Here is a 27,600-nt window from a genome sequence, read left to right as displayed (position 1 = left end):
CGGTCTCCTGGCGATCACGGAGCCTCCCCAAAACCCTAGCGAGGTAACAGCAAAACCCACAATGCTGCGCAGAGATTTCCTCTCACCTTCTCTCGGAATCCGTTCGTTGAAAGGGTGTCGAATTTGTTTGATTGCAAACTTTTCCCGTGTGGAAGTTCAGAGACGTAGTCAGGGTTTTTGTTTCTTTTTTTCTTCTTGTGGTGGTCGGAGGGGGGGGGGGGGGAGGGAGGATGGCGGTGGAGAAGCAGGATATGGTGAACAGCGTCATGTGTCAACTCACGGATCCCGAGGGAAACCCTCTCGGCAACGCCCTCTACCTCCCGCAGAACATCGGGCCTCCGCATCTTCAAGAAGTCGTCAACTCACTCATCCAGAACGTCAGTTCCCTTCGTTTCTCTATCTTCTCAGTTTATTTTTTATTGTTCGTCTATCCCTAATTCAAATTTCATTTTTCGGGATTCCGAATGCACCGGAAAATTGAACTGTTTCAATCAAAGACACGAAAGCGGAGAGTTCTGGGAGGGAATCGATAGACTTTTGCTTGAATTATGAACGGCAGGAAGTCGAACAGAAGCGCGAATCATCGAAAGTTGGTTCCTTTTAATTGATAAGATCGGGTTTGAAGTGGTGCTGAAAGATTTAATATGACGACTTTTTGTTCATTTGCTGTTCCATATGTTATGTTAGGAGTTTTGGGCTTTAAATCCGCAAACGTTGTTTTCATGGTAGTTACTGACCAGAACATTAGGTGGACGGTACTAAAGAGGAGTAGATGGGGAATGTGTTGCAAAGAGTTGATTTTTGTAGCCTTTTGTGTTATTTTAGCTTGGATCAGCGCAATTGCGATTGGTAAGGCTTTCCTATAGCATGAATTCTCAGCATTGCGCCGTCGTCATCGTTACTGTACAAAGGTAGCAATCATACTACCACCGCCGCTGTTGCTACTGATGCTATTTCTATTATACGATGCTCATCGTTCATTGTTTGTTCCCACTGTTATTGTATTGAAGACTTACCTTCATCATCCATCACCGTTACTAATGTCTACTACTATCGCAGCTGCTGTCTACTAGTGTTGTTCTGTTATTGTTATCATAATAATAATCTCTGTTATCGTTACTATTTATTGCTTGCACTTAACGTGCTTTGAGCAACAAGGTGCATGACTTAGACTGAAAGTTGGTGCCTTTGTGGGTTTGATCGTGAGTATGAAGTATGGACTGGTTTATAGTTTACAATGGTCGTCTAACTGGTTAAGATTCCAAATTCTCCAATAGGTTACAAATACATTGTTGGGTTAACGCTTTGTTTTCTCATTATTCTTACTCATATTTTCTTATTTTCTTTTTCTTGTTCCCTCCCTCCTCATTCATCCCTTTAGGAGGAAAAGCTTCCTTATGCGTTCTACATATCAGAAGAGGAGCTTGTTACGCAGATTGGATCTTATCTACAGAAAAACAAATGTAAGCATGGCCGTGTAGTTGAGTTCATAAAATTTTTGATTGAGGCATCTTCTTTTATGCGTTGAATATGAATGATGCATACATAATTTTGTTTGCATATTTTTTTTTTATTTTCTCTTTTTGTTGTTTGTTGTTTAATTGTTGCATCTGGGCTTGCTTTCTGTAGTTTCTGTGGAGAAAGTGCTGCGCATTGTTTACCAACCGCAGGCAGTTTTTAGAATCCGTCAAGTCAACCGGTGTTCAGCTACCATTCTTGGTATGTCTTATTCACTATCCACACGCCATCCCACACCTATAGTGTGCAAATTATCTTTCAGTTTATCAAATTTATTGAGATGCTTCATGATATTGCTTGTGTGATTAATACATCCAAATTCATGGAGCACATTTCCACTGGACCAAGCAATTGCCCTCCATATTGAAACAAGGACGTCAACTTGCTAAACTGGCAGTTATAGTGGGTACAATCTAGGCACTAGATATCGGTCTGCTGTCTTATGTGTCTGAGATGAAGAGTTTATGTTAATCTTATCTCCCGTAATTCATCTAATATTGAATGGTGTCACTGTGGGTTACAGGTCATGCTGAAGCTATACTTTGTGTGGCTTTTAGTCCTGATGGAAGGCAATTGGCTAGTGGTTCTGGTGATACAACTGTTCATTTTTGGGACTTGAATACCCAGACCCCACTGTTTACTTGTACAGGTGATCATCATCTGCTGTTTTTTTTTATGAAGTTTTACCTACTTAAAATTGGGAAGTGGATATGCCTATATGACATTTTTTGTGCAGTTCTATACTTTCTTTTTTAACCTCGCATCCATAATCAGTGGGTTGATATTGTTCTTTTTAGCTTATTATGATGTTCTAGTGATAAAAGATTGCAGTTCAGTTGGTTTATGGATGTTGGTTGTTGGAGCAATGTGTAGGGCCCTCATTTCTGCTGTAAAAAAGCATATTGGTCTGTCTAATCAAGTTGTAGTTTGGTTGTGGTGGGATGCTAGAAGAAATAAATTAGACTCCAATGTAAACTTAATTTTTACATGACTGATTAAAAAACTTCCAGAAGTTCTAGACTCAGTGTCTTTATTTATTTATTTTGTTTATTTGCTTAGTAGATGCCATAGTATATGAAATTCATTATATTTGTAACCCTTGTAGGATGGTTTAATATGCTCATGCTTCTACTTACTACTTTTACTACGTAACTTGGTACTTTGATCATTTGCAGGGCACAAAAATTGGGTCCTTTGCATCTCATGGTCACCAGATGGAAAGCACCTTGTGAGTGGTAGCAAGGCTGGAGAGCTGCTGGGTTGGGACCCACAGACTGGGAAGCCATCTGGGAACCCACTCACTCATATGTCACACGGACTCGGCTAAGGAGGTGCCGCACCCGAGTCGACACGCCCCGACACGGGTGCGGACTCGGGTGCGGCTTCGGACTCGGCCCGGACTCGGTCAACACCGAGTCGGACTCGGTCAACGAGTCCAGGCCGAGTCCGTCTACATTTTGGACTCAGTCAATTTTGACCGAGTCCAAAAATGTCCCTAAAAAATCAATTTTTTATATTTTTTATTTAAAAAAATATATATAAAAAGAGTCACAGACTGTGACTGTGCTGCAGTCACAGACTGTGACTGTGCACAGTCACAGACTGTGACAGTGTGCACAGTCACAGACTGTGCACAGTTGGTATTCCAAAAAGTTCTGGAGTTCCTCTATTGCTCGCGTGTCTCAAATTACACGAATCAAAATTGAGGTCAGAACTTCACAGCTTCTCTCGGCGCATTTTGCTGCTACATTCAATTTTATGCTGGTTTGCCTATCTTGGAAACATTTAGAACAATAAAATAAGTTACTGTTCCATCAAAAAGTGTGGCTGTCCATGAAAGAGAAAAACAAAGTTATTGCACGGAGTAAACAAAGCTCATGTCTGTGACTGTGTGACTGTGCACAGTCACAGTGCTGTGGACTGTGCCTGTGCACAGTCACACTGTGGCATTTTAAAAATAAAATAAAATAAATACATTTTGTGCATCCATGCGACTATTGAAGAAATCCAATACCTAAAGAAAAGAATGTTTCAGTTAATAAAAAGGCTTCCATCTCCATGATATTTTAAACTAGAAATTATTTAACACACTTAGTAAATTTTGAGAAGATGAATCACAAAAATCTCACATAACAGGAAAAGTCAATACCGTATAAATGTTTTCAACAAGCTCAATAAAATTATAAAAATATATATATATATATATATATATATATATATATATATATATATATATATATATATATATATATATATATATATATATATATATTTGCCGAGTCCCCGTGTCCAAAAATTTTAAAATTGTGCCGCACCCGTGTCGCACCCGCACCCGCACCCGCACCCGCACCCATGTGACATAGAAGTCTCACTGTTAATTCATTAATTTGCTTTGGACAGCCTATTCACTGAGTTCTACCTGTCAAAAGTTGTATTATTTTCTTTTCATTGATATGCATAAAATGGATGTTAATTGATGATGTTATGTTGTGTACATTGGTTTGAAGTTTACGGCAGTCCACTGATTAGAAGCTGCTAAACTCCAGGGACATAAGAAGTGGATTACTGGGATGGCATGGGAGCCTGTGCATCTACAATCCCCTTGTAGACGCTTTGTATCTTCTAGTAAAGATGGAGATGCACGTGTTTGGGACATTGTAACAAGGAAGTGCGTCCTGTGTCTCAGTGGACACACGCTTGCTGTGACTTGCGTCAAATGGGGTGGAGATGGACTGATATACACCAGGTGTGTATGACGTTGTTGGCATGAGAAGTTGGAAGTTCTAGTTTCTGGCACATTTGGGAATTCCAAAATCCATAATAGAAAATGTACAAAATGCTAATTATACTTAATGATGTCCATGTTAACCCATGTTTGGAGGACTGGTGATGTGCCACATTCTTACATCTGACCTGCTCCTCCTTGCAGGTCTAGCTAATTTAGTTCAAATATAAAATTCCTTTCTTACACAATTTATTCTCATATATTACGAGATGCAGATGTTATGTGGCCTCGTTTCAATCATTGCAAAGACCTTTCTTGTCATTTTAGTATAGCTGTGATAAATTTTTTATTTTGACTTTCTAAGAAAATATTTTTTTTGGGGGTTAATATTTGTATAAATAAAGTTCAGGGTGGTGTAACGTGCAATCCATATTTCAGAATGCTTACTGTAAAGATTTTTTGTTTGTGAATTCTTGATGTGCTACCCACGGTAGATCATCCAATGAGGTGTTAAATTGTATATATAGGCTCATATACCTATAATATATGATTGTGTATATATATATATACATATAAATATATATTTCTTGTACTTGTAATAGGTAATACCCATTAAGGGTATTTCTGTTATTTCACATTTATAATATGCAGTGTCCATTAGGGGTACTTTAGTCCTTTTTATTTTTAATCTTTCTTTTTATTATTTTTGTCTTTTTGGTTTTAGCTAAGGGCATTAATGTCCTTATCCTTAAGAGCTGTTGGGGCCTCTCCAATGGCTATATTTGTAACCCTTAGGGATGGTCCCCGGGGCCCTTGAACTCTCTCTTGTCTACATAAGGGGGAGTAATCCCCCTCTTGTAATCTATGCTTGTCTCAAGCATTTATATGAAATACATTTTATATTTTTTATGCTCTCTCTTTCCCATTAGTGGCTTTGTGCTTGAGTTCTTATATTGACCCATAAGTGGTCCTTGGTTGTATGCATTCTTCATAGTTTTGTAAGCCCATAAGAGGCATCTACTTGTGTTTTTTTATTTAATTACATGGTATTAGAGCCTTGGTGCTTTCTTGTTGTAATTTGCTTTTGAAGATTATGTGGTAGACCGTGAAGATCAGAGGAGCATCGGTTCGTTGCTTCAAGAAGTGTGGCATCAACATTCTTCACTTTTTTCTTCTCTCATTTTTCTCTTTCTTTCTCTTTACATCCATGGCTAACAATGAAGTTGTAACTGTTCCCATCAAATTTGATGGGACCAACTACAACATGTGGGCCATCGTGGTAAAAAAAATCCTAGTGGGAAAAGAGCTATAGCACTTGGTTGATGGTTCCACTCCGAAACCTCAACCCATTCTTACCTAAAATGTCGTGGGAGAAAATGGTGTGACTAAAGAGGAGACTCTTAAAGGGCAAGGGAGAGATAATGCTCTTGGATTATAAAAATGCATGTAAAGCATGGGAAGTAGGTTATGCTAAAGTTCTTTCTCTTTTCATGGGAAGCATGTCCGAGGAACCATGTGAGAACATTTGTAGTTTTTGAGAGAGGGGATGAGACTTGGACTTTTATCAAGCAAACATATACCCAAAAAGATGATGCCCATAAATGTAAAATACGTAACAAGATTCACAGTTGTAATCAAAATAACAAAAGTGTGCGGGAATACTATGGATCATTAAAAAGACTTTGGGACCAAGTGGCTAAATTTGAGCCTATTTGAGGTAATGATGCTTGTCTAGGAAAAAAAAATCTTAAAAGAGCAATTCATTCAATTTATGCAAGGCCTTAGAGCCAAATTCGAAAAAGTGAGGGTCACCATTACTCATCGTAACAAATATGTGTTGTCACCTTTACATGAAATCTTGGCCGAAGTATGTATGAAAGAGACTAGGTTGAAAACTATGTCCAAACCTAAGGAAGTCAAGGATAATGTGTTGGCCATCCCAAGATCCGTAGCCAACACTCACATATACAAGCCTCCTCATTTCACCAAATCTAATTTTGAGCGGCAACGTAGCGATGAAGGGATAAAGAAGATTATATGTCACAATTATGTAGAACCAAGGCATATCAAGCCTTATTATCCCAAGTTCAAAGGAAAAGATGAGCAAAGAGCGGTGAGCATAGATTCATCGCATGAAGGCAATAGTAGAACTAATGGAGATTCCAAATCCATTGGAACGCCTTTGTCTCAACTAGTAAAGGCTCTACAATCACTTCTCAAGTGATCATTTTCTTCTATCACGGGTGCCACAGTCTCCTCATCTTCTTCTCCAGGTAAAATTTCTTGGCTTTTGGACTCCAGTACGTCTTTCTATATGACCCCTAATAACTCTTTGCTCTCTGAATGGAAAAACAATTCAAATGTATCTAATGTTTTTATTGCGGATGACTGTTCTCTTGAAATAAAATAGGTTAGACATTATAAAAAGTCTTCAAATTGTTTTATACTGAAAATTAGATTTGTTTCAAAATTAAATTTAAATCTTCTTTCTGTTTCTCAAATTGCCAATCGTGGTTATAGAATCTCCTTTTCATCGAACCAATGCTTGGTGCATGACCTTCACTACGGGATGCAGATTGGGGAAGGTCGTAGATAAGGAGATCTCTACTACATGGATCAATTGATTCTTTCAAAAACTATTTTTTGTTACAATGTACAAGGTTTGCATATTGTTTTGTGGCATCAAAGGGTAGTTCATCCTAACATATCTAAATTATCCAATGTACCCTATTTGAGAAAATTTTATAATGAAAATTTTGATTGCAATGATTGCATTCTTGAAAAAATAAAGGCCATTTTCTTTCAAAAAAGAACAATTTTCTCTTTTAAACCACTTGAATTAATACATTTAGATGTATGGGGTCCGCCACTTGTTATCTCTAAAGGTGACTTTGCTTATTATGTGATCTTTGTTGATGACTATTCTAGGTACACATGGATTTATTTTCTTAGGTACAAAAATAAAGTATTTGAGATCTTCAATTTTTTTCATAACTTAGTCAAAGATTTATTTCAGTCTAATATAGTTATCTTTCGCTTCGATTCATGGGGAGAGTTTATGACACATGATTTTAAAAAGTATTTGGAACTAAATGGTATTGTTCACCAAAGATGTGTTTATACTTTTCAATAAAATGGTTTGACAAAGAGAAAACATAAGCATATTGTAGAAACTAGTAGCACCTTGATCATTTAAAAAAATGTTCAAAATTTTTTTTGGGCCGAAGCTTCACTTACAATTGTTTACCTTATAAATAAAATTCCTTCAGTCAAGCTTCAAAACATTACTCCTCTTAAACAACTTTATAAATTTTTTTCGGATTACTCTAGATTAAAAACTTTTGGATGTAAATGTTTTGTCATTGTAATGAAATATGCTGAAAAGCAAAGAGTGCATTAAGCACTTACAACATCCACTAATGAACAAACAAAAGGGCTAACACCCAAACCCACAAGAGACAACACAACATAAAAATATAAATGTCTCTTATTGAAAAGAGAGAGAGCTCTCAAGAGTAAAGAATACAAGAGGGGGTTCACCCCTATTTATACACAAAAGAAGGAGAGGAGGAGTGGCCTTAAGGCCTTAAAAGAAGAGCCACCTAGGGGCTCCCATGGAGTCGTTGGGAGCCCCCAACGGTCACAAATGTGACCGTTGGGGGCCCCATCGACTCCATGGTGGGGCCCCTTTTAGGTAGGAAAAAATACAAAAAATAAAAAGTAAAAAATAAAAAAGGAATTTACAAAAAATAAAGAAAAGAAACAAGTACCCCTATCGGGTACTTGTGAAATGACTAAAATACCCCTATCGGGTATTTTAGATAATACATATATATATGTATATAAACATATATATATATATATATATATATATATATATATATATATATATATATATATATATATATATATATATATATATATATATGAAATACATGTATTTTAACAGTCATCACTAACAAAAATGATAAATTATCTCCTCGGGCTATTCCTTGTATTTTCCTGAAACCCAAAAAAGCTTTAGATGTTATAATATAGAAAATGACAAACTTTATATGTAACGACCCCAACTTATCCCCGTGAAAAGTGTTTTTTTTTTCAACAATTGTGGAAACCAAAACCCAAGGATTCGGGCCCTCACAGACTTAACAACTTTCCAAACCACAAGGGATCTCTACATTGAACCAACCAATAAAAAATAACTAACTTTATTAATCAATAATCAAAGTTCGAGAACAAAATTAAAATAAACATAAAATCCCAGAGCCACACTGTCCAAGAATAACAAAAGTAAGTCACGCGATCTCGCAGGCTCCCTGTGCAACTATCCTCATCATTGAGCTCTAGGTCCTGTGAAAAACATACGAAGTACTGGGTAAGAATCAAAGATTCTTTGTACGAATTCTTCTAAACATCCAAATAGGCAAGAAAAATCATAAATCAAATTCATGCAAGTTTTTAGAGGAACATAACTATAACAATCTCATAATTCAATTAACATTCAAGCATTTAAAAATAATTATCATGCAATAACAATATCTCACATGAAATCGAACAAGTAAGAATACATGAACTAATGTAGAACAATAAATATGCATGATTTCAATACACATGCATGAATAAATTATTAAGTTATTATCAAAGTTTTCTTTTGCATGCATGTCCCTATTAAATGCACATAAGTTTAGTTCCACTTTTTATTAAACCTGCGGATACTCAAAGTAGACACCACAATTCTCGAAGTCCAAGATAGGTTCCTAGTTGTAGCTTAACACAAAATTTGTATTTTATTATTGGGTTTCACACTCGTTTCTCGACCGATATCAGGAATCAACACCATCCATCGAAACATTAGAAATCAACATCTAATGTCGGGACATTAGGAAAATCAATATCTACTGATACCACTTTCTTGATATATCAAGAACAACAGCTGTGTCTACAACACCGCCCCTAGGCAAAGTGGCTAAAAACTCTCTAAAACCATGGCTGTGAGGTGAACCACCATATCGAGTTTAGGGGCACAATCCCACACGGAGTTTTAGTATCTTCACAGTTTTTCTAAAACCACCATCCATGATTCTCACACTATGAAAGGGACGTTCATGAAGAAAAACATTAATTACACTGTATGTCTCTTTTATCTTTTTAACAAAAGTCCAATTTTTTATAAATGAATAGTTTTGCAAATCAACATGTAAAATACAACACGGAACCTGGCCCGCTACAATTTTAACATTGCAATTAATTTAGAAAGTTAATAATTTCAAGAGTGAATTTTGCAATGCATAAATACTAATCTTGGAGCCACACATGCTCTTGGCCCACATGGCCTGCAGTGGTTCACATCTAACCACCGATGCATCTTAAGCAAAATTCTCAGTGAACATGTACACACACAACTATTGAAACATGTTCACAATGCACATTTAATCACACACAATCAAGAATGTACATATAAACAAAATTGCATATGCATATGAACAATTGCTTGCAACATGTATTTTTCTTTCATGATTCTTCTCATGCATAACATCCAAACATGCACGTGATCATGTTAATGCAACATTAAAATAACTTTAGAATTTCATGTTCATGATATACATATCTATGCCAACAAAATATTCAATTGCATGAGCATATATAACCAATAACACTTTTGCAACAAATTTGGGCATGCTCGTGATACATAACATAACTACATAGTTTAGCGAAACAAAACATACTATACTATTAATCTGAAAAAAATCCAAGTGCCACAAATCATGGCGATCTGGTCGGGTTGCACAAGGCTTGCCATTCAACAAATCTAATAAGAGCACACCAGTGCAATCATTGCCAGACCCGATCAGATTGCATGTGTTCAAGCAATGCACAAGCCTGGATAGCTTGTACGCTTGCAAATAGCAACATGAACTGAACATAAGCAAGTATGATACATTTTGCACAATAACACGTAAATCAACATGTTACTGGTGCACTAAGGCAAACAACAACATGCTACAGATCTGTCCGGATCTATCCACACGCACAATGTGACAGATCTGTCCACACGCACAATGGGACCGATCTCTCTAGACCTGTCCACATGTATATTGTCAGGTCAGATTTTCTTTTTGAGTTATTAAAATATGCAGAACTAGAAATATGTAGAAAAATTAACACAGATTCAACTTTAAAACATGAACACTATAAGCACGAAATCAGGAAGCGTGTACATGCAAAAAAGAAAATAAATGGCTGATTTAACAATCATATATATATATATATATTTGTATTATAATTCAGATTTTCTCTCTTTTCTCCTAAAATCTTACATAAATTAGATTTAGACCGTTTTCCCCCTTTCGAATCAAGAGAGGAACCCGTTCCATGGATGGAAGACGGAAAAAGAACTAAAAAATCCTCGTCGGGCGATCAAAATGGAAAAGATCCTCCTTTCCTTCTCTTTCTTCTTCTCTCTTTTCCTCTCTTCCTCTCTCATTTTTTCTTTTCCCTTCTTCTCTCTCTCCCTCTCTCTCTAGAAAACGAAATCTAGAGAGAGGGGCGAGTTAGATCCTTATATATATATTTGGTCTTCTAAAGAGAGGGTGACGTCCCTTCTCGAGTTTTCCATTTGGCTATGAGATAGAGTTCTTTTAACATAGAAGTGTATCTCTAACCTTCTCTTTCCTTTTTAACTACTTTTTATCTATTTAGTATTTTATTTTCTTTTACTATTTTACTTTAACTCCATTTGGGCTCTTCTAGAATCCCTACATATTAGGTAGAGTTCCACAAATGTAGAACTCTGCCATACCAAAAATAAATTTTTGGAATGAATTAATTTTTAATGATTAATTAATTACTTATTATTTATTAAATAATAAAATTTTTAGAAAGTTCCAGAGGGTATCTCACCCCTCTGAGAGTCTTCTTAACATGGATTTTAACTCAATTTAACCTTTATATTGAATTCAAAACTTTAAATGAGTTGAAATTAGATTTCGGATCCGTATCCAAGATCCAAATCCATACCCAATTTCCATATGGATCTCAAACTGGATCAGATCCTAATTAATATGGGTCTTGGATTGGGTCCAGATCCATATTATCTTGGGTCAAACGGATTAGATCAGATCCAATCCAGAACTGGTCATATCAAGGCAGGTTATTTTTGAAAAAATGCGATTTTCAGACAAACCGTAGTCTGAATTCAGAAAAACAAAATATCAATGTTTTCAGAATTTTGAGATGCATCTAATGATGTATTACCTGAATTTTGCCTCCGAATTTCGCCTGAATTTAACCCAAATTTCGCTCGAGTTTTGTTTGATTTTAAAGGTAAAAAATAATTTTTTTTTACCAAATCTTAATTAGCTCATTTAAGTCTTGTCAATGGGTCCTGAGCCATGCCCAAACTCAGCTGACGCCACATAAAATTGAAGATTTTATCAACTTTACCAAAACACTTAGCTAAATTTTCTGAAATCTCAGAATTTAACATAGTAGAAAAACACACGATATTACATTAAATTTTCAGAAATGCTATTTTTTTGGAAAAAAAGTTTATTTAACTAAAATGTGCCTAAGAAAACTCATAATTATTCTTTCTTGTTTGAATTACTTCTTAAGGAAGATTCGTTGAGTATTGATATTCATAATGAAGAACTTGTAATTCGTATTCCTGGCGATGAAAATCATGATATAGATAGAAGTGACATAAGCGAACCTCTTGTTCTTCATTATAGAAGAATAGACAATAAGAGTCAACCTAATGCTTTAGATAAATATTCTAACCTTGAGTCGCAAGAATCTAGTAATCTTAGGATATTCATTAGGGAATCTAAACCTCTAGATATATTTGTATCCTATGATTCATTTTCTACTCAATATAGAGCATGTCTAGCTAAGATCTTTTCCTACTTCGAACCCAATTCTTACAAACAAACCAAAAGTCATCTCAAATTAATGGATGCCATGAATCATGAGCTTGAAGCCTTAGAGAAATTTAACACATGAAAAATAGAAGATCTACCAAAAGGGAAAAAGTCCATATGTTGTAGGTGGGTTTATATGGTTAAAACCAAGAGCGATGGTTCCTTAGAACGGTATAAAGCTAGATTAGTAGCAAAGGGTTATCTTAAGAGTATGAAATAGATTATGATGAAACCTTTACGCTAGTAGCTAGAATAACCTCAGTTAAAACCCTCATAGCGATAACTGCCATTAGAAATTTGAACATTTATCAAATGGATGTCAAAAATACATTCTTAAATGGTGAATTATAATAAGAAGTTTATATGGATCATCCATCAGGATATGAAATTCCAACAGGAAAGGTTCTTCATCTTCGTAAAGCCTTGTATTACTTAAAACAAACTTCTAAGGCCTCGTATGATAGATTCGATTCTCTTATAATTAAACTTGGTTTTGCATCCTGACATTGCTGTGTTTGTTAAGAAATCTGGTGCAAGTATTGTTATTCTCCTTCTCTATGTTGACGGTATGATCATCACTAGAGGGGACAAATAAGGAGTTAGTTTTATTAAAAATGTTTTCAAATAAAATTTTGAAATGACCGATCACGGTTTTCTTAGATTCTTTTTAGAGATTGAGGTTCATGTGGTTATTTCCTAACTCAATCAAAGTTTGCTACTGACATCATTAACAAGTATGAAACTAACCATCACCGGACATTGCACATGCAATGCATACAACTAATCAATTTCAGCTTTTCCCCACTATTGTACACATGGGCGTTGTTATGCAAATTATTAGATATTTACAAAACTCTATTTCGAGTCATACATTTGATACTAAATTTATGTACAATCATGCATTCTCTTCATAGTTACAGCCTTGCACTTGTGCAAAACATGTAGACACACATAACATATGTTATATTTAATGACACAACATTAAAAATTTGGGTTCCTGATATCTTGTGAGATAACCTCTAACCCACTCCACCTCTCTCTCTCTCAAATAACAAAGCCTAATAATGCTTCTTTTCTGTTTTTTCTGTTTAATCTAGTTCTCAAGATTGTACAATCAAAGTGTGGGAGGCAAACCAGGGGAAGTTGGTTCGTGAACTGAAGGTTAGCAGGCCTTCTTTGGTCCTTCATGCATTAGTTTTCAACTTTGATTTCCTTTTCTCTTTAATTTATTTGATGTTTGACCATTATATGGATAGGTCAGCATGTTATTGATGTTTCTTTGTAATTGTAGCAAACCATTCATACCTACAGTCTTGCGTAGAATATCTATCCTGAATATGGTGGAATTTTTTTTTAGGCTGTAGTTGTTTATATTGGGCATGAATTTTATGTTGTTGAATTTGTAATTATGAGCGTGTTTTTAAATTGGAATTTTAAGAGGAAAGAGTTTTGTAGTGATCTAGTTATACTTTTTATAAAAAATCATGCAATTTTCAACTTCTCATGATATTGAAACTTTAGTGGGTTTACTTTTTCAATTAATACGAAAAGAATTATTAAAACTTTAAGAAAAGTTCGATGTATGGTGGATACATATGGCTTCATAGAGAAAAGATGTAAAAGAGAAGAGAAAAAGGTTGGTGGTGCTTGCTCAGGAGCTGATTTTCAAGTTCTCAGACGTGCATTTTCAACATGTGGAAAGTAGCATTTCTCCCTCTCAACTTAATCCAAAGCAACTTATATATTTTGTGACAACAATTTAACTATTAAATGCAAGTGTATTTTTTCCATAGCAAAAGCCCATCATGTAAATTACAAATCCTTCCTCCTTCTAGTGTGCCTTCTCTATAGAATTGGTACCATTCCAAGTTGATGTCATCTATTATCTTCTCATTGGTCATGGGGAACTTCAATTATGCTGTATTTAGCTATTTACGTAGTTGCTGCAGTTATTTGGTTTCTGCTGTTGTGATCTATTAGTCATTGCAGCCATCAGATTGTCTCATATGATCCATGTTCATTAGAAAGTTAGGGAATAAGCTATAACTTCTTTGGGATTTCTCTGAAAAGGAGTTTGGAGCATTATTTTTAGTGAAATTTTCAAAAAGTCACCTAAAGTTTGGCCATTCATAGAAAACACACCTATGTTTTGATTTTTTCTAAAAACACACCTAAACTTTTGCACCATTAAACAGAAACAAACTTCTGTCTATTTAACCTGGGTTATCACTAACTCAAGATGAGTTAGGAGGGTAAATTTACTAATTAACCCTTCAAATCTTCATTCCCTCTTTGTTTTCCTTCTTTCTTGGCCTTTTCGCTTCCAAAAATTCCCATCCACCCATGGATCTTACCTATTTGCTGTAACTTTCTTCTATCCTCAAGGACTCTCCAGCAAAGCTTTTCCAACATACCCTTGCAACATCCATAAGAATTCTCTCTCTATGAGGAACTGCAGTCAATAGTAGTAATTTAAACTGGGAGTTTTCTGTGATCTTTGTTAGACAGAATAGGGGAAATATAAACCCGACTTGTATTTATCGTTTGATGTTCTTCCACCTTTTCTTTTTGGGTCAGCAGGGTACGGGGTTGCTTTGAGGTAAACCCAAAGGAACATGATTCAAACAGCCTGTAAACAGCTTCAACTACTTGAATGCTGCATGGAAACTCAAGAAAGATCACAGACGGGGACAAAACTAGGGCTTTGGTATACACCCATGAGCAGTGCCCTCTAGGAAACAAACGGGGACAAAACTAGCGTGTTATAGCTAAAATTATTTCAGGTTATGTTTGTATCAATAAAAAACTTGTGCTTCTAGTAGTTTAGGCGATTCAAGTAAAGCAAACAGAAGTTGTTATGTTGGAAATTTTGGGTGAGTTTTTGATACATTTTGAAAGCTTATGTGTGTTTCCGAATATTAATAAAAAGTTAGATGTTTTTTTTTTGAGAAAACGATGTTGAGGGTAAAATGGTAATTCTGCATCACATTTAACAACAAACATGATGGACGGAAACTCTTGGGACTTTTTAATTAACCACAGTATTTTTTAGGTGCATTTTTTAAAAAACCCAAAAACTTAGGTGTGTTTCGATTAATGCCCAAACTTTAGGTGCATTTTTTAAAATCTCCCTTATATTATCATAATGTTTTAGCACCAAGTAATTGATTCTTTGCACTGTGACTTTTTGCATGATTATCAAAGATTTTATTCTGAATGGTCTTCTTTGAGAATTTTCTACAAAGGTGATCCAGAGTATAAATGCTTTCCTGTCATGATATTTTTAGCAGGTGTAGATCCGGGATAATCCTTTGTTCCATTGTCAGTGATAAGGCACCACTTTATCTTTGACAAAAGCTTTATTTGTCTTTCAGGGACATGGGCACTGGGTTAATAGTCTTGCTCTGAACACCGAGTATGTTCTTCGTACAGGGGCATTTGATCATACTGGAAAGCAATACTCTTCCTCGGAAGAAATGAAAAAGGTAAAATAAGTTTTGCTACTTTAGTTTCTATCTTGTCACTTTCCCTTATAGTGTTCGGATATGGAGTTTGCGGTGATTATAGGACGTGTTTATTTGCTGGTGTTTCTGTTAGTCACATTGAGCATTTTGAAACCATTTATGCTGCCACAACATTCAAGACTTCATGTTTCTTATTTTATTTGTTGAAACCAGTCTGTTTTTTTTTGCTTGTTTGGTCTTTGTTCGAGTCCCTGTTTCATGCAACTGTCATTTTGACATGAAAAATTCAACTTGCTTGTGAGCAGGGTGAATGAATGAATTATCCATCAGGAACTTAATTAGCAGTACTGAGCCTGTGTTCGAATATTAAGAATAAAATGGAAAACCAAAAGCATCTTGATTTTACGTAATGCATTTTAATGACTCCCTTTTTTAAATCAAGTTGGTCACTGTTGTTGGGCATGCCGTTATGACTTGGTTTCCACTGCAAATGATCCTAGAACAGCTTTTCATTTCCTCCACATGCCTGTGCGTGCATGCACACCCATGTACATACACATGCACTGAGATGCATGCTCCATAAGGGGACGCCGCGATGATCAAATGCTGGACACACGCAACGCGCGTCTGCCGCATCCGTGGAACACTATTACGGTGAGAACAGGACAAGGAAAGCTCATTAAAAAAAAGTTGGCAGAGAGGGGGTCCCCCGACGTTCTCTCTCTCTCTCTCTCTCTCTCTCTCTCTCTCCTGTGCAGCAGGCGAGCTGCAAGACCAGGGTGCCGTCGCCTCACCGGTGGCCTCGTCGCTGGCCACGGCACCCTGGTCTATCTCTCTCTTCCCCTCTCCCTCTCTTCTTGTTCTTCTCTCTGATTAGAGCTATAGGGATCTGATTAGAGCTTTGATTAGGGTTCTGAATAATAAATTTCTTTCATAGGGCTTTGATTAGGGTTTTTTCTTTGATTTTTTAGTTAATTTGATTAGGGTTTTTCTTTGATTTCATTAAGGTTTTTTTCTTTCATTTGATTTGGTTAGTGCTTTGAATCAAATTTCTTAAGTTAGGTTTTTTTATAGTTAATTTGATTAGGGTTTTCTTTGATTTGATTAGAGTTTTTTTCTTTGATTTTTTTTATTAGGGTTTTGAATCAAAATTTTTTAATTAAGTTTTTTTATAGTTAATTTGATTAGGGCTGTTTTTCATTTTTATCTTCTTTGATTAGTTTTTGAATTATGGATTTTTTGTTTAATTTTATGGTTTATTTTTCTTGTAGTTCAGGGTTTTTTGTTTTATTTATGATTTATTTTCTTGATTTTTAAGGTTTTATGATTTATTTATGGTTTTTGCATTTGTATATAAAAAATATGAATTCTTATTTTTTTTCTCAAATTACCCAAAATTTAAGCATTTTTTGGTACTTGGATCCAGTTTGAGATCCATTTTCGGGGTTAAAATCCATAATTTTTTGATACACTTTCATAATTAGATCTAATATGACATTGATTAAAGCATTTATATATCTAAAAAATATCAATTTTTTCTCAAATTACTCAAATTTATTTATTTTTAATATTTAAATCCAATCCGAGATCCATATCTGGGGCTAAAATTCATAATAAACATGTTAAAACACTCATGTGGTTGGGCGGATCCAGTCGTATGATCCAAAACGAAGTTATCTAACCCATTATCCATGTGTTCAAGCTGTCTGAATAACGTAAAAATCAAACGCTGGACACAACACAACCTCTTGTTCAATTGAAACAAACGCTGGACGTGGTACAATTATTACAGAATAGACAGAACATGCGTTCTGTCTGTTATGTTTTGATGTTCCGTTCAATCTTGGACGTGCCATCAAACACACCCTAAAGACACAATTCGAACAAGTGGTGCATTGCCTCTAATTTGTCCTAACAGGCTTTTCTATTTTATATTTCTGGTTGAGCATGTATATAAAGAGCATTCTTATGCATCTGGTTTCCAATGTTCTCTCAACATGGAAATGTTTGCAGTAACCTCTTGTATTTTTCCAGGTAGCTCTCGAAAGATACACTAAAATGCGAGGAAATGTCCCTGAAAGACTAGTTTCTGGATCAGATGATTTCACTATGTTTCTCTGGGAGCCTGCTATTAGTAAACATCCAAAAGCTCGAATGACGGGCCACCAACAGGTGAATCATGCTTTGTTGTTTAATCTTGTCTCAATTATTTGTATCTATATATTGAAGTTTATTCCATCTACTGTACAAGTTTGTTATGTGTTGAATCATTTGATGTGGTCTTTTAAGCAACATCTATATTTCTTGGACAATGTGTCTGAACTGCTTAACAGTACCTAATGTGTCTTATCCAATATGTATACATTTTATTCCTTTCTACATTGAAATTTGAAAATGGAGTTTCTGACTCTGGTTGATATTCTTCTGCAGCTCGTAAACCACGTTTGTTTCTCCCCTGATGGGCAATGGATTGCTAGTGCTTCTTTCGACAAGTCTGTTAAGCTGTGGAATGGGACCACAGGGAACTTTGTAACTGCTTTTCGTGGGCATGTTGGATCAGTGTACCAAATAAGGTTTAATTGTTTCCGTTGATGAAGCCGTCATATACTGTCATTCCTTTGCTTTCACTAATGTGCTGTATTTGATTTTAACATGGTGCTGGTCTGTAATGCTTTTATCTTGTCTTATCTGACATGCATCCTTTATTTAACTTGATCAACAGCTGGTCTGCTGATAGTCGGCTTTTGTTAAGCGGGAGCAAGGATTCAACACTTAAGGTACAATTTATAAGGGCTTATCTTGCTCTGATTTTCCAGATAGTGGTCAACATATCCATTGAAATTGTGATGCTGAAACTCCAGAGAGAGAGAGAGAGAGAGAGAGAGAGAGAGAGAGAGAGAGAGAGAGAGAGAGAGAGAGAGAGAGTTGTCAGTTCTAGATAGACTAAACTTGGCTTGATAAAAGTTTTTGACAAGGTGATTCCAATCTCTATCCTAGTACTCGTTTAACATGGATTCTGCAGGTTTGGGATATGCGGACAAAGATACTAAAAATGGATCTTCCAGGTCACGCAGATGAGGTATGTAATCCTTGGGAAAATTCTTGCTTCAGTTCAAAGAAATGCTAAGCAGCTTCTGATCCTTGTGGTTCTACTGGTCTCTAAAGGTATTTGCTGTGGACTGGAGCCCAGATGGTGAGAAGGTAGCATCTGGGGGCAAGGACAAGGCTATGAAGTTATGGATGAATTGATGGGAGTTTCTGGAGGGTCAAGTAAGCGATTGTTTGCTGTAAATACAAGTTTTGACACCTTTGGTTTTGCTTATTTTTCACATCGAGAGTTCACAACAATTGGATCATGCGGTTCACTGGAGCCCATAATTTTTGGGTTTTTGCTGGGAAGAGAAAATACCACTTAATTGATTTATTGTAACGAGGTTGTTGAGTAAATGTGCGTGTAAATTGGAAACATGGCTGTACTTATTTGAATGTTAAGGAGAGATTGGTTGGTTATCTGGCTACTTTCTGTGCAGAGAAGCTCCAAATTCATGGTCCGAAGATGATTTATCGTTCTTGTTTTCTAGATGTTGAAACAGTGATTTTGTGATTTTACAAAACCTGTCACGGGCAGCTTAATCACCGGAGTAGTTCAAGAAGATCAGCAAAATATTGAATTTATCAGCGGCTTTTAGGCAAGTTCAACTAAACCACGACGACCAACGTTCATGGGTAACAGCTGAGCAGGTGGGTCTTTGTTGTACAGTTATTTGTAAATGGTTCGGGCGTCTCTTGCTGTGAGATTGAAGCTGTGTATACTTTTTGATAGGCAGGGGGAACCTCAAGGGTTTTTATCAACGGGCGCCCTGACTGTCACAGGCTTAAAAGTTAAGGCCCCTGCGATAGCGGTCAGGAGCACTGCCAATGTATGATATTGTGGGGTTTTCTCTTGACCTATCATAAAAAAAAGTCTGGCAGTGTTTTGTACCCCCCTCAATCCAAACCCATGTTTCTCACTGCAAAATCATAATTTTAGGTGATTGTGTTGTTTCAGTGTTTTTTTTCTTCAGCTTGATCATCTTTTTTTTGGGATAACCCAAGGGAAACGCCCCCCATCAATCACTGGCCACGCATTGGCTGGCCTCTAGTTGGTAAAACCCTTGAGATCGCCCTGCCCACCAGGTAGTACGTTCAGCTGCGTCCTTGCTGCAAAGGATGCCACTCGTGGGTTTCGAATTTGTGATGTCCCATCAACTTAGTGACAATTACAAGTGACCCCTGCCAGACGAGCAGAGCCCATGTGGGCTTCAGCTTGATCATCTTTATCAACCTTTGTAAAACCCAAGTTCATAATTGAAGTGTTTCCTCACAGTCCATTGAAGTTCCCAAGTCTTGCCTAGAAGGCTTTCCTGGAATTTGGTTTTTACGACAATTTCGTGTGTTATGGTGCTCAAATGACTGGAACCCAAACTCTATTAGGTCCAGTAAGTTTAGGAGCACTATCATGACATAAGGTATTTGCCTAAATTTAAATTTGGGTAATATATATGTAATACAGTCGATTGTAGATACAATTTAGTTGAAATCTGATGATGCAAGTTGTTTTGATTAAATTTAACTTCGGAAATGTGTTGGTCAATTTAATGGGATTTGACCCTTGGAACATGTCTTTCCAATGGAAAAACATGTTTTTTTTACTCGGAAAAGTATCGCACGTTGCAGGCTGTTGAATTTTTGGATTCAGAAAACATGTTTTTTCAAAAATTTATGCATAAGATTTTTTTTTCTCATGTTAAAAATGTTTATATTACAATTAAATACTAGTTAAATTCAAGTGTGATATATAAACACCAGGCCAAATCTGGTCGTCCCAGTAGATACTCATCTGTTTTAATTTTGAATTCATACCTATTTTGAGTACCCCGGGGCAAACTCACTAGTTTCCTCCTAAGAGTTTAAGGATGTCAATTAAACAGATTTTTTCCCATATCCAACGGAATTCGATTCCGTTTAGTTGCATTTGGTAAGCCAAAACCATATTCGATTATAATCGGATGCGGACATGGTTTTGATTTTTTGCTACTGAATCCGACAAATATTTGAACTTTTTGCAACTGAATCCGACAAATATTTGAAATTGGAGGATATTGGAATCCCTTTACATGTAAAAAAGTGCATTTGGTTTGAGATTTTCACCATCCGAATCCTTTTGGCTTACATCCGATTAGTCGAATATGGTATTGGATACATTCGATCCAAATCCGAACCGTTTACATCCCTACTAGGACGAAACTTCCTCAGCTAATTCTCCCACATCCAAACATGCTCTCACGGAGGGCTAAAGAGGCCAATGACCCGGTTCTATATATTTGTGAAGTACGTAAAATCAGATTTTACCTCCAAACGTGAACCCGTTATGTAATTTCCCTTTCCCTTCAATATCGAATCTTCCAAACTCAGGGTACTACCTCGTTTCCTTCCTTAACCAGCCCTCCCAAGTTCATGATCTCCACGCGTTAGAGAAACCGTCTCCAGAAGCACAAAACCAACGGAAAGGAAACAGGAGAACCATTTGATTCGGTTTTCCATAAGCTTCCTTTTCTAGCTCTCTCTCAAGATTTCTGAACAAAAAAGAGGATTTTTTCGACTTCGTTTGCATTCTATAGGGAAGGAAAACGCGATAATCTCTTGATTTCGGTTCCCGTCTCCCAAACATGAACAACAACAACACCAATAGCAGGAGCAGCCATGGCAGTTGGGCAGGTACCCAGGAGCAGGAGGGCCAAGTCCAGCCACCTACAACCGAAGAAGTCATCGCCAAGATAAAAGACGACGGAGATTTCGATCGACTCCGTCTCAAGATCATCAACCAACTTAGATCCAACGTGGGTTGCTCCTATCGTTTTCTCTAAATGGTTGATTCTTAATGAGATCGAATGGTTAGATTATGATGGTGGTCGTTGTTTTTTCTGTTCGATATGAAGGTTTTGGGGGAACTATCAATACCTTGTCTTTCTAGTTATTGGTGGTCGTAACTTTTTCTTTTACTCCTTCCTAAATGACCAATTTGGTGTAATGGTTCTTACTTGCCTTCCTACTTATGTTGGTGTTCTCTCTAGATCAGTTTGGTGGTAGAACAAGAGACGACATCCTTGAATCCATGTGGTGACGGTAGTTGGTAGTGGGCGTGCTTCATACTTGATAGGATGGTGAAAAAAAGTTATATGATATTAGGGGAGGCTGTTTGGTTATTGTCATGTTCATTTGAAGAATATGGTGTGAACCGTGAACCACATAGTGAGAATTTGATGTGGATACGTTTGGGGTTATCTAGTCCTTTTATGTAAACCCATTCCAGGCTAACTCATGTGACGGAACGGCGCCTGTGAAATATGGGATCGCCACTCACTGGCTGAGAAATCTGTATCACTTGATCTAGGAGTCTGATTTGTGTAAAAATATTGATGCATTGATGCCAAAGGATGCGAAGCTCCCAATTGGAAGTATGGTGCCACAATATAATGGCTATTTCTTATTGTTTTCATACATATGAAAGATAGATAAAATGTTAATACCTTGATTTGAGCTGAGAACTAGCTGAGAATTGCTAGGATGCAACCTAATGAAGTGCACCCAACTTGATATCTTCAGATGTCCAAAGAAGGATGCAAATTCTTTGCTTCTGGAGTAGGTCCCTACTTATCAGAATGACCAAGTAGATAGGTTTAGATTTATGTGCTTTCACTTGAAGAATGGTCCGACCAAGTGTTTCTGGTGCACCGACAAACCAATGTCCATTTAGGATAAAAATGTGGGCAAGAGATCTGATTCTCAAGAACAAGCTAGAATTACAGGGCTGCAAATTAGGAAGCGAATGCAAGGGTGCAATTGCTACTTGGAAATCCAAAACACGTGGCTCCACTTTCCATTCTTTCGCTGCTATGCACAGGCACAAAAAGTAGAAAAGCTTAAGGATCCACTTTCTAGAGTACATACGTGCATGGACAGAGGGGCTTGGTGGTGGTGGTGGGAAATATAAATCTGTGGTAAAGTGGGACCATTATCTTCACTTTCCATCATGCTAAAAAATGTTCTAAACTTGTTGAAAATGATATTTATTCTCTAGAATGGGTAAGTCTTTGGTGCAATGTGCATACTGTCTCAATGATTGGAATGTCACTTATTCATGCATTTCGACGTTTATTGTTTCAAAGTATATTATGAAGTAAATGAACCAGGACAAGTCCTTCTGTGGGGTTAGATTTGGTTTACCCTAGAATACATGACTAATGAGATATTATGCACCCTAAAATGCATGACTAATGAGATATTAGTCATATCACTCGTAGATACCTAATTTATGGTGTGCATATTAGTCACATTACTCGTGGATACCTAATTTATGGTGTGGATCACTCCAAAATAGTACTTGAGTGGAAAGATTTTTAGTATTTTATGAACCTTCGGGAAGAATTTTCCTAGTACGTGATCGTTTCCAGCAATAGAGCATTCTAATTAATGCAACCAGTCTCTCAAAACAGGACAATGCAATCATTACTACCAATGAGCTCCTTGTCAGAAATTGAATTCATGAGAATACAACAATTGCCATGTAAAGGAACACAAGGATGAAAAAACAAAAAGGTTAAACTAGAAGTCATAAAAAAATGTATGATTATGTATTGAGGATGGATATTTTGCATAATGACAGCAGAATCTTTGACCGGAAGAACCAAAGAACTGAGAATGGCATGTTACCCTGGAAATCAGCACAGTGGCGGTAAGAGAGACTCTTTGGTTTGCATCATTGATTTATCCCTGTTTCTTCGGAAGTCTCAAGTGATGTATGGTATAAAATTGTAAATCATATGTGGTCATTTATGAGACAACATGACATTTGGGTTAAAGACAATGGTTTTTAGTCATGGTAGCAGAAAAAATGTTCCTTGAGAAAACTGTAGCTTATGTTCTTCACTAAGCTGGGATGTGAAGGTTTCATTGGCCAAACTTTTAATTATAACAATATTTTATTTTAAAAGATTTTAAGTCCAAACAAAAACTAAAATTGTTTACACCATGAAAAGTAAAAGAAAGTGTGAAGAGATGGGCAATATTACAGATTATGATCTAGTGGATGGCGAGGATTTTTAAGCAAGTTTATCTGTTCTGTGGAATTCATTAAAATAATATCAACTAATAGAGTTTCACCTTTGTGATGGCATTTACTTTTTCTTGTTTGTGTGCGCTCTTCCATTTGCTGTTCTCCTCCTCATGTACAAAAATGTAGTGTGGTTTATCTTCTGCTTCTTGTATTGGATGTTGGATTCAGGAAAAAAATGATGGTTACTTTGACAGGTCACATGATCAAACTTGACTAAGGTTTGCTTATTCAAAATTTTATAGATTGATACATGTAATGTGTGCTGAATCTGAGTAGACATGCTTTTTTTTTTCTTTTGTTGTACAAAACATCAGAATATTGAGATTAGGTAACCAGTCTTATGAGCCTATCCCATTTGTGAGCGAATCAAGCAAATAACACAATGGTAAAAAAAACGAAAACAAAAACAAAAACAAATGGATGATTCAGTCATGATAGATAAAAAATGATTCTTGAGTGAAATCATCCCAATTTTGCTGCAATGGAGAGCAGTAACATATTTTTTAACAATCAATTGTTCGGCGAATACAGAATAAATACAAGCTGTAAGATAATGTGTCCGCCATTGAGTAACATGGCTGTCAAAATATGCAAAAGGTGAAAAGGAATAAGTGGCTTTCTCTGAGTCCCTAATCTGATAATCTCACACTCACACAGCATAGTACCTACACTTATGTTGATGGCAAAATGGTTCAGCTGTTGTTGTAATTGTAACTTTTGCTACACTGTGTACAGAATATTGCTCGTCCCTTATGCTCTGATGCAGTAATAGAAGTGTATTTGTCACTCTTTGTATTGTTTGTAAACTATGACATCCCTTTTGTAGTCTGTGGGAATTGAATGCGATGGCTCAATGGCAAATTTGTTGCATCTAGCTCTCAGTTTCAGATTCCATTAAGCAGTTGTATCCCTGGCTTAATTATTAAAAAGTAAAAAAGGAATTTTGTAGATTTTGTAATTCTTTTTGCCATGCTCAATGTGCAGGAGGTCTTAAGAAGCAACATAGCTTCATCTGTCAAGCAGTCAAAAGCACTCACTGGTGCGCGTAGGAATGTAAAACCACGCCAAATGTTTGATGCCATCCATCAAGAAATTGGGTAGGTTGAGCATCCGATTTATAAATTTCACTCAATCTCAGTGGTTCTCTTTGGAATTGGTGAAGAGCTGGTTCTTTTGTTTTGGTTATTACATAGCTGGCCGCGATACTTCCACTAGGATCTTCTTTTCCCAGACAAATGTAGGTGTGGATCTCCTTCCAATACTGATCGTCTTATTTATCATAATACAGAAGTGAGATGATGAGCCAAATGTCAGATGCAGTGTGGCAGGCGATCAGATCAAAAGATGGTATGGGAAAGGAAATTGCAGAGACAGTAGAAACTGTGTATAGCAAGATGGTGAATGAGAGACAAAAAGCACAAGATACTGGTGACCAGCAATTAACTGGTGCGCCTGGTAGTTACTCACCAGCTTTGACTGTTAGTGACCATCAATCTAATGGAAGAGGACCTAGCAGCAGTTCTGCTTTCACATGTGACCATCAGCCTACTGGAAAAGGACCCAACAGCAGTCCCTCAGCCTCGACTAGGCATGATCAGGATCCGACTCAAAAGCAGCCTAGTAATAGTTTGCCTGCCTTGATGTGCGATGACAATTTGTCCAGTGGGATTGAACCAAAAGAACCTTCTGCTTTTCCTCTGCCTGAGCCCCAGCAACCTGACAATCAAGAATCAGTTGATCACACTGATCACCCATCCCATGAAGTCATGACACTGAACGACAATGAATCTAGTGAACCATCAGGCTTTGCCCAACCACATGCAGAAAACCAGCATTTGGATGATAGTGATCTGGACCCAGATGTGCCTCCAGGTTTTGGGTGACGTAGCCCATAGAGATGTCACATTACCTCCTGGAAGCGTTAACGATCGCCAGAACCATCACAGGCACCAAGACCAACATCAAGACGGGGTCATGGGACAAAATATGAAAATAATTCAAGCGATTCAAGCCAAAGGAGATAATATTGACTTTAGGATGTTGTGGTCTGTTCTATCATTTGCCTGAGCTTCATCTATCACTGCAGTTATGCATATACTCTTAAACTATTAAGTGCAGTTCATCGTTGATCAATTCTTTATATTGTTCTAGTCACTTTTCTGGCATTCTAACATGCCAAACAGGCGTGGGGCGAGTACCATGAATAAGTCTTTTCTTTTTGGCAGCCTAATACATTGTGGCCTCCCAGCTGGTAACCGTGGTTCAGGTGGTGTGATACCATTACTATGATTGCTTTCCTTTCTTGATCAGTGTATCTGACAACGAATGACAGGGGAAGAGCATAGAGCGCACGGGCTCAGCACTTGCCCTACTACCATTCGCAAAGTAAAGGCGGGAGACTGCGAAACCCCCGGCGTGTTACAGACGATCATGAACAACACGGAGATTTCAAACTTGGAATGATTCACTAAGGTTTTCTTAATGGTGGTCAATGTTAGGACTGTGAGGCATGTGTAACTTGCTACTCTGGGCTTTTGCTGTCTCCCGGTTACAAATGGGGATCCAAATTTTGTTTAGAATTGCTAATGATGCTGGACATGCTTACAATGTGTACACTGGTGTTGTATCCTCACTTCTCTCTGTTGAGTCCCATGCCTTTGGGTTGCTACTGCCCCCAATTAATTAAATTTGAAACTGATTGGACTGCAAGCATGGGCCTTACTGATAGGCTCGCTTTTGGCCCTTGACAGGCTATGCTAGGGATGTTAAAGTATTGGATTTGGGTCAGATACCCAACTGAATCTGAATCCGATTGGTCGGATTTATTAAAGCAGGTATCATTCAATTAGTAATTGAACTCGGATCCAATATGCAGTTTTGCATATGAATCTGAATCCAAATTGGCTTGATAAGCTGACCTAACTACATATGACACATATCTGATTAACTAATTGGACCCGGTTTCAATATTATCTTTTTCAAATTGATTCTGAATATGAATCCAAATTCAATTAATTCAGATTCAGTAATGCCTAGGTGTCATAGACTGTCTGCTGGCCTTGTTCAGAATGCTATCTTGTTATAACTTGTTCTAGGGACCCTCATTTTCAGTTACTGAACTTGTACAAGAAATATGTAGATGCTGTGGCTTAAGAGGCAAGCGCACTGTCCATTGCTAAACTCTTTTTACATTCTGAGCTTAGTTACAACTTATGATTCCATCGTAGGCTTTTGATCAATACAGATTTGTGTCATTAGCTTCACCCTTTCTTAATGTAGAAGCCACTCCAACGTTGTGGTATATATAGACCACTAAAATATGAGAACCCCAAATATGAGAATTACCGTGTGAATTAGGCATTTCCAACACTTTTTTTTGCAAATATATATGGCTTGACCCCTAAATAACATTAATATTAAGAATAATAAGGAGAAAGTTAAGGAATCCAATATCAACATTGGTACTTGACAAATTAGCAAACTTTCTACGTTGGTCTCAAAAAAATCCCCAGAATCGAAGTGATAGATTGCATTTGTATGATGCGATTTGGAACTCGCAGATGATAATGGGTGTTTAGGCTCCAATGGCAATGACAAAGAACCATATAGAATATCACCCAAACGTTATACACACATATACGAGAGAGAGAGAGAGAGAGAGAGAGAGAGAGAGAGAGAGAGAGAGAGAGAGAGAGAGAGTACCAAATGTGTTGACAAATTGTGGCAGTTGCCAAAAAGCAAAAAGCAAATTAAAATAACATACTCTGGATCCACTCTTGGCCGTTCCAACATGTCCAAATTGGTTGCTATTCTAATACA

At 36.9% G+C, this 27,600-nt stretch overlaps 2 protein-coding genes across 2 annotated transcripts; both read left to right on the top strand.

Moving 5' to 3' along the window:
* The first annotated feature begins 248 nt into the window (after positions 1-248).
* LOC149819324 (notchless protein homolog) lies at positions 249-19,087 on the top strand. The gene is made up of 13 exons (XM_089985510.1): positions 249-377; positions 1,382-1,463; positions 1,630-1,719; positions 2,042-2,167; positions 2,694-2,820; positions 4,064-4,264; positions 13,260-13,323; positions 15,537-15,647; positions 17,661-17,798; positions 18,057-18,199; positions 18,349-18,403; positions 18,649-18,705; positions 18,792-19,087. Exons 1-13 carry the CDS (start codon positions 252-254, stop codon positions 18,873-18,875), a joined length of 1,404 nt encoding a protein of 467 aa, XP_089841636.1. The 5' UTR covers positions 249-251; the 3' UTR covers positions 18,876-19,087.
* A 1,991-nt stretch (positions 19,088-21,078) lies between these two features.
* LOC149819323 (uncharacterized) lies at positions 21,079-26,367 on the top strand. The gene is made up of 3 exons (XM_089985054.1): positions 21,079-21,505; positions 24,766-24,878; positions 25,070-26,367. The coding sequence occupies exons 1-3, from the start codon at positions 21,335-21,337 to the stop codon at positions 25,662-25,664; spliced, it is 879 nt and encodes a 292-aa protein (XP_089841180.1). The 5' UTR covers positions 21,079-21,334; the 3' UTR covers positions 25,665-26,367.
* The last annotated feature ends 1,233 nt before the right edge of the window (positions 26,368-27,600 follow it).

The sequence above is a fragment of the Nuphar pumila genome, chromosome 13 (assembly GCF_984573655.1).
Source record: "Nuphar pumila chromosome 13, dmNupPumi1.hap1.1, whole genome shotgun sequence".
In the NCBI taxonomy this organism is placed as follows: Eukaryota; Viridiplantae; Streptophyta; class Magnoliopsida; order Nymphaeales; family Nymphaeaceae; genus Nuphar; species Nuphar pumila.
Note: the sequence above shows the minus strand (reverse complement) of the source record. Positions and strands in the feature narration are given on the sequence as shown.

Coding starts and splice junctions, on each gene's coding strand:
- LOC149819323 (XM_089985054.1), top strand. CDS start 21,335: ATGAACAACAACAACACCAATAGCAGGAGCAGCCATGGCAGTTGGGCA. Junction 21,506..24,765: donor TCAACCAACTTAGATCCAAC/GTGGGTTGCTCC, acceptor CTCAATGTGCAG/GAGGTCTTAAGAAGCAACAT. Junction 24,879..25,069: donor GCCATCCATCAAGAAATTGG/GTAGGTTGAGCA, acceptor ATCATAATACAG/AAGTGAGATGATGAGCCAAA.
- LOC149819324 (XM_089985510.1), top strand. CDS start 252: ATGGTGAACAGCGTCATGTGTCAACTCACGGATCCCGAGGGAAACCCT. Junction 15,648..17,660: donor CCTCGGAAGAAATGAAAAAG/GTAAAATAAGTT, acceptor GTATTTTTCCAG/GTAGCTCTCGAAAGATACAC. Junction 18,200..18,348: donor GGATCAGTGTACCAAATAAG/GTTTAATTGTTT, acceptor CTTGATCAACAG/CTGGTCTGCTGATAGTCGGC.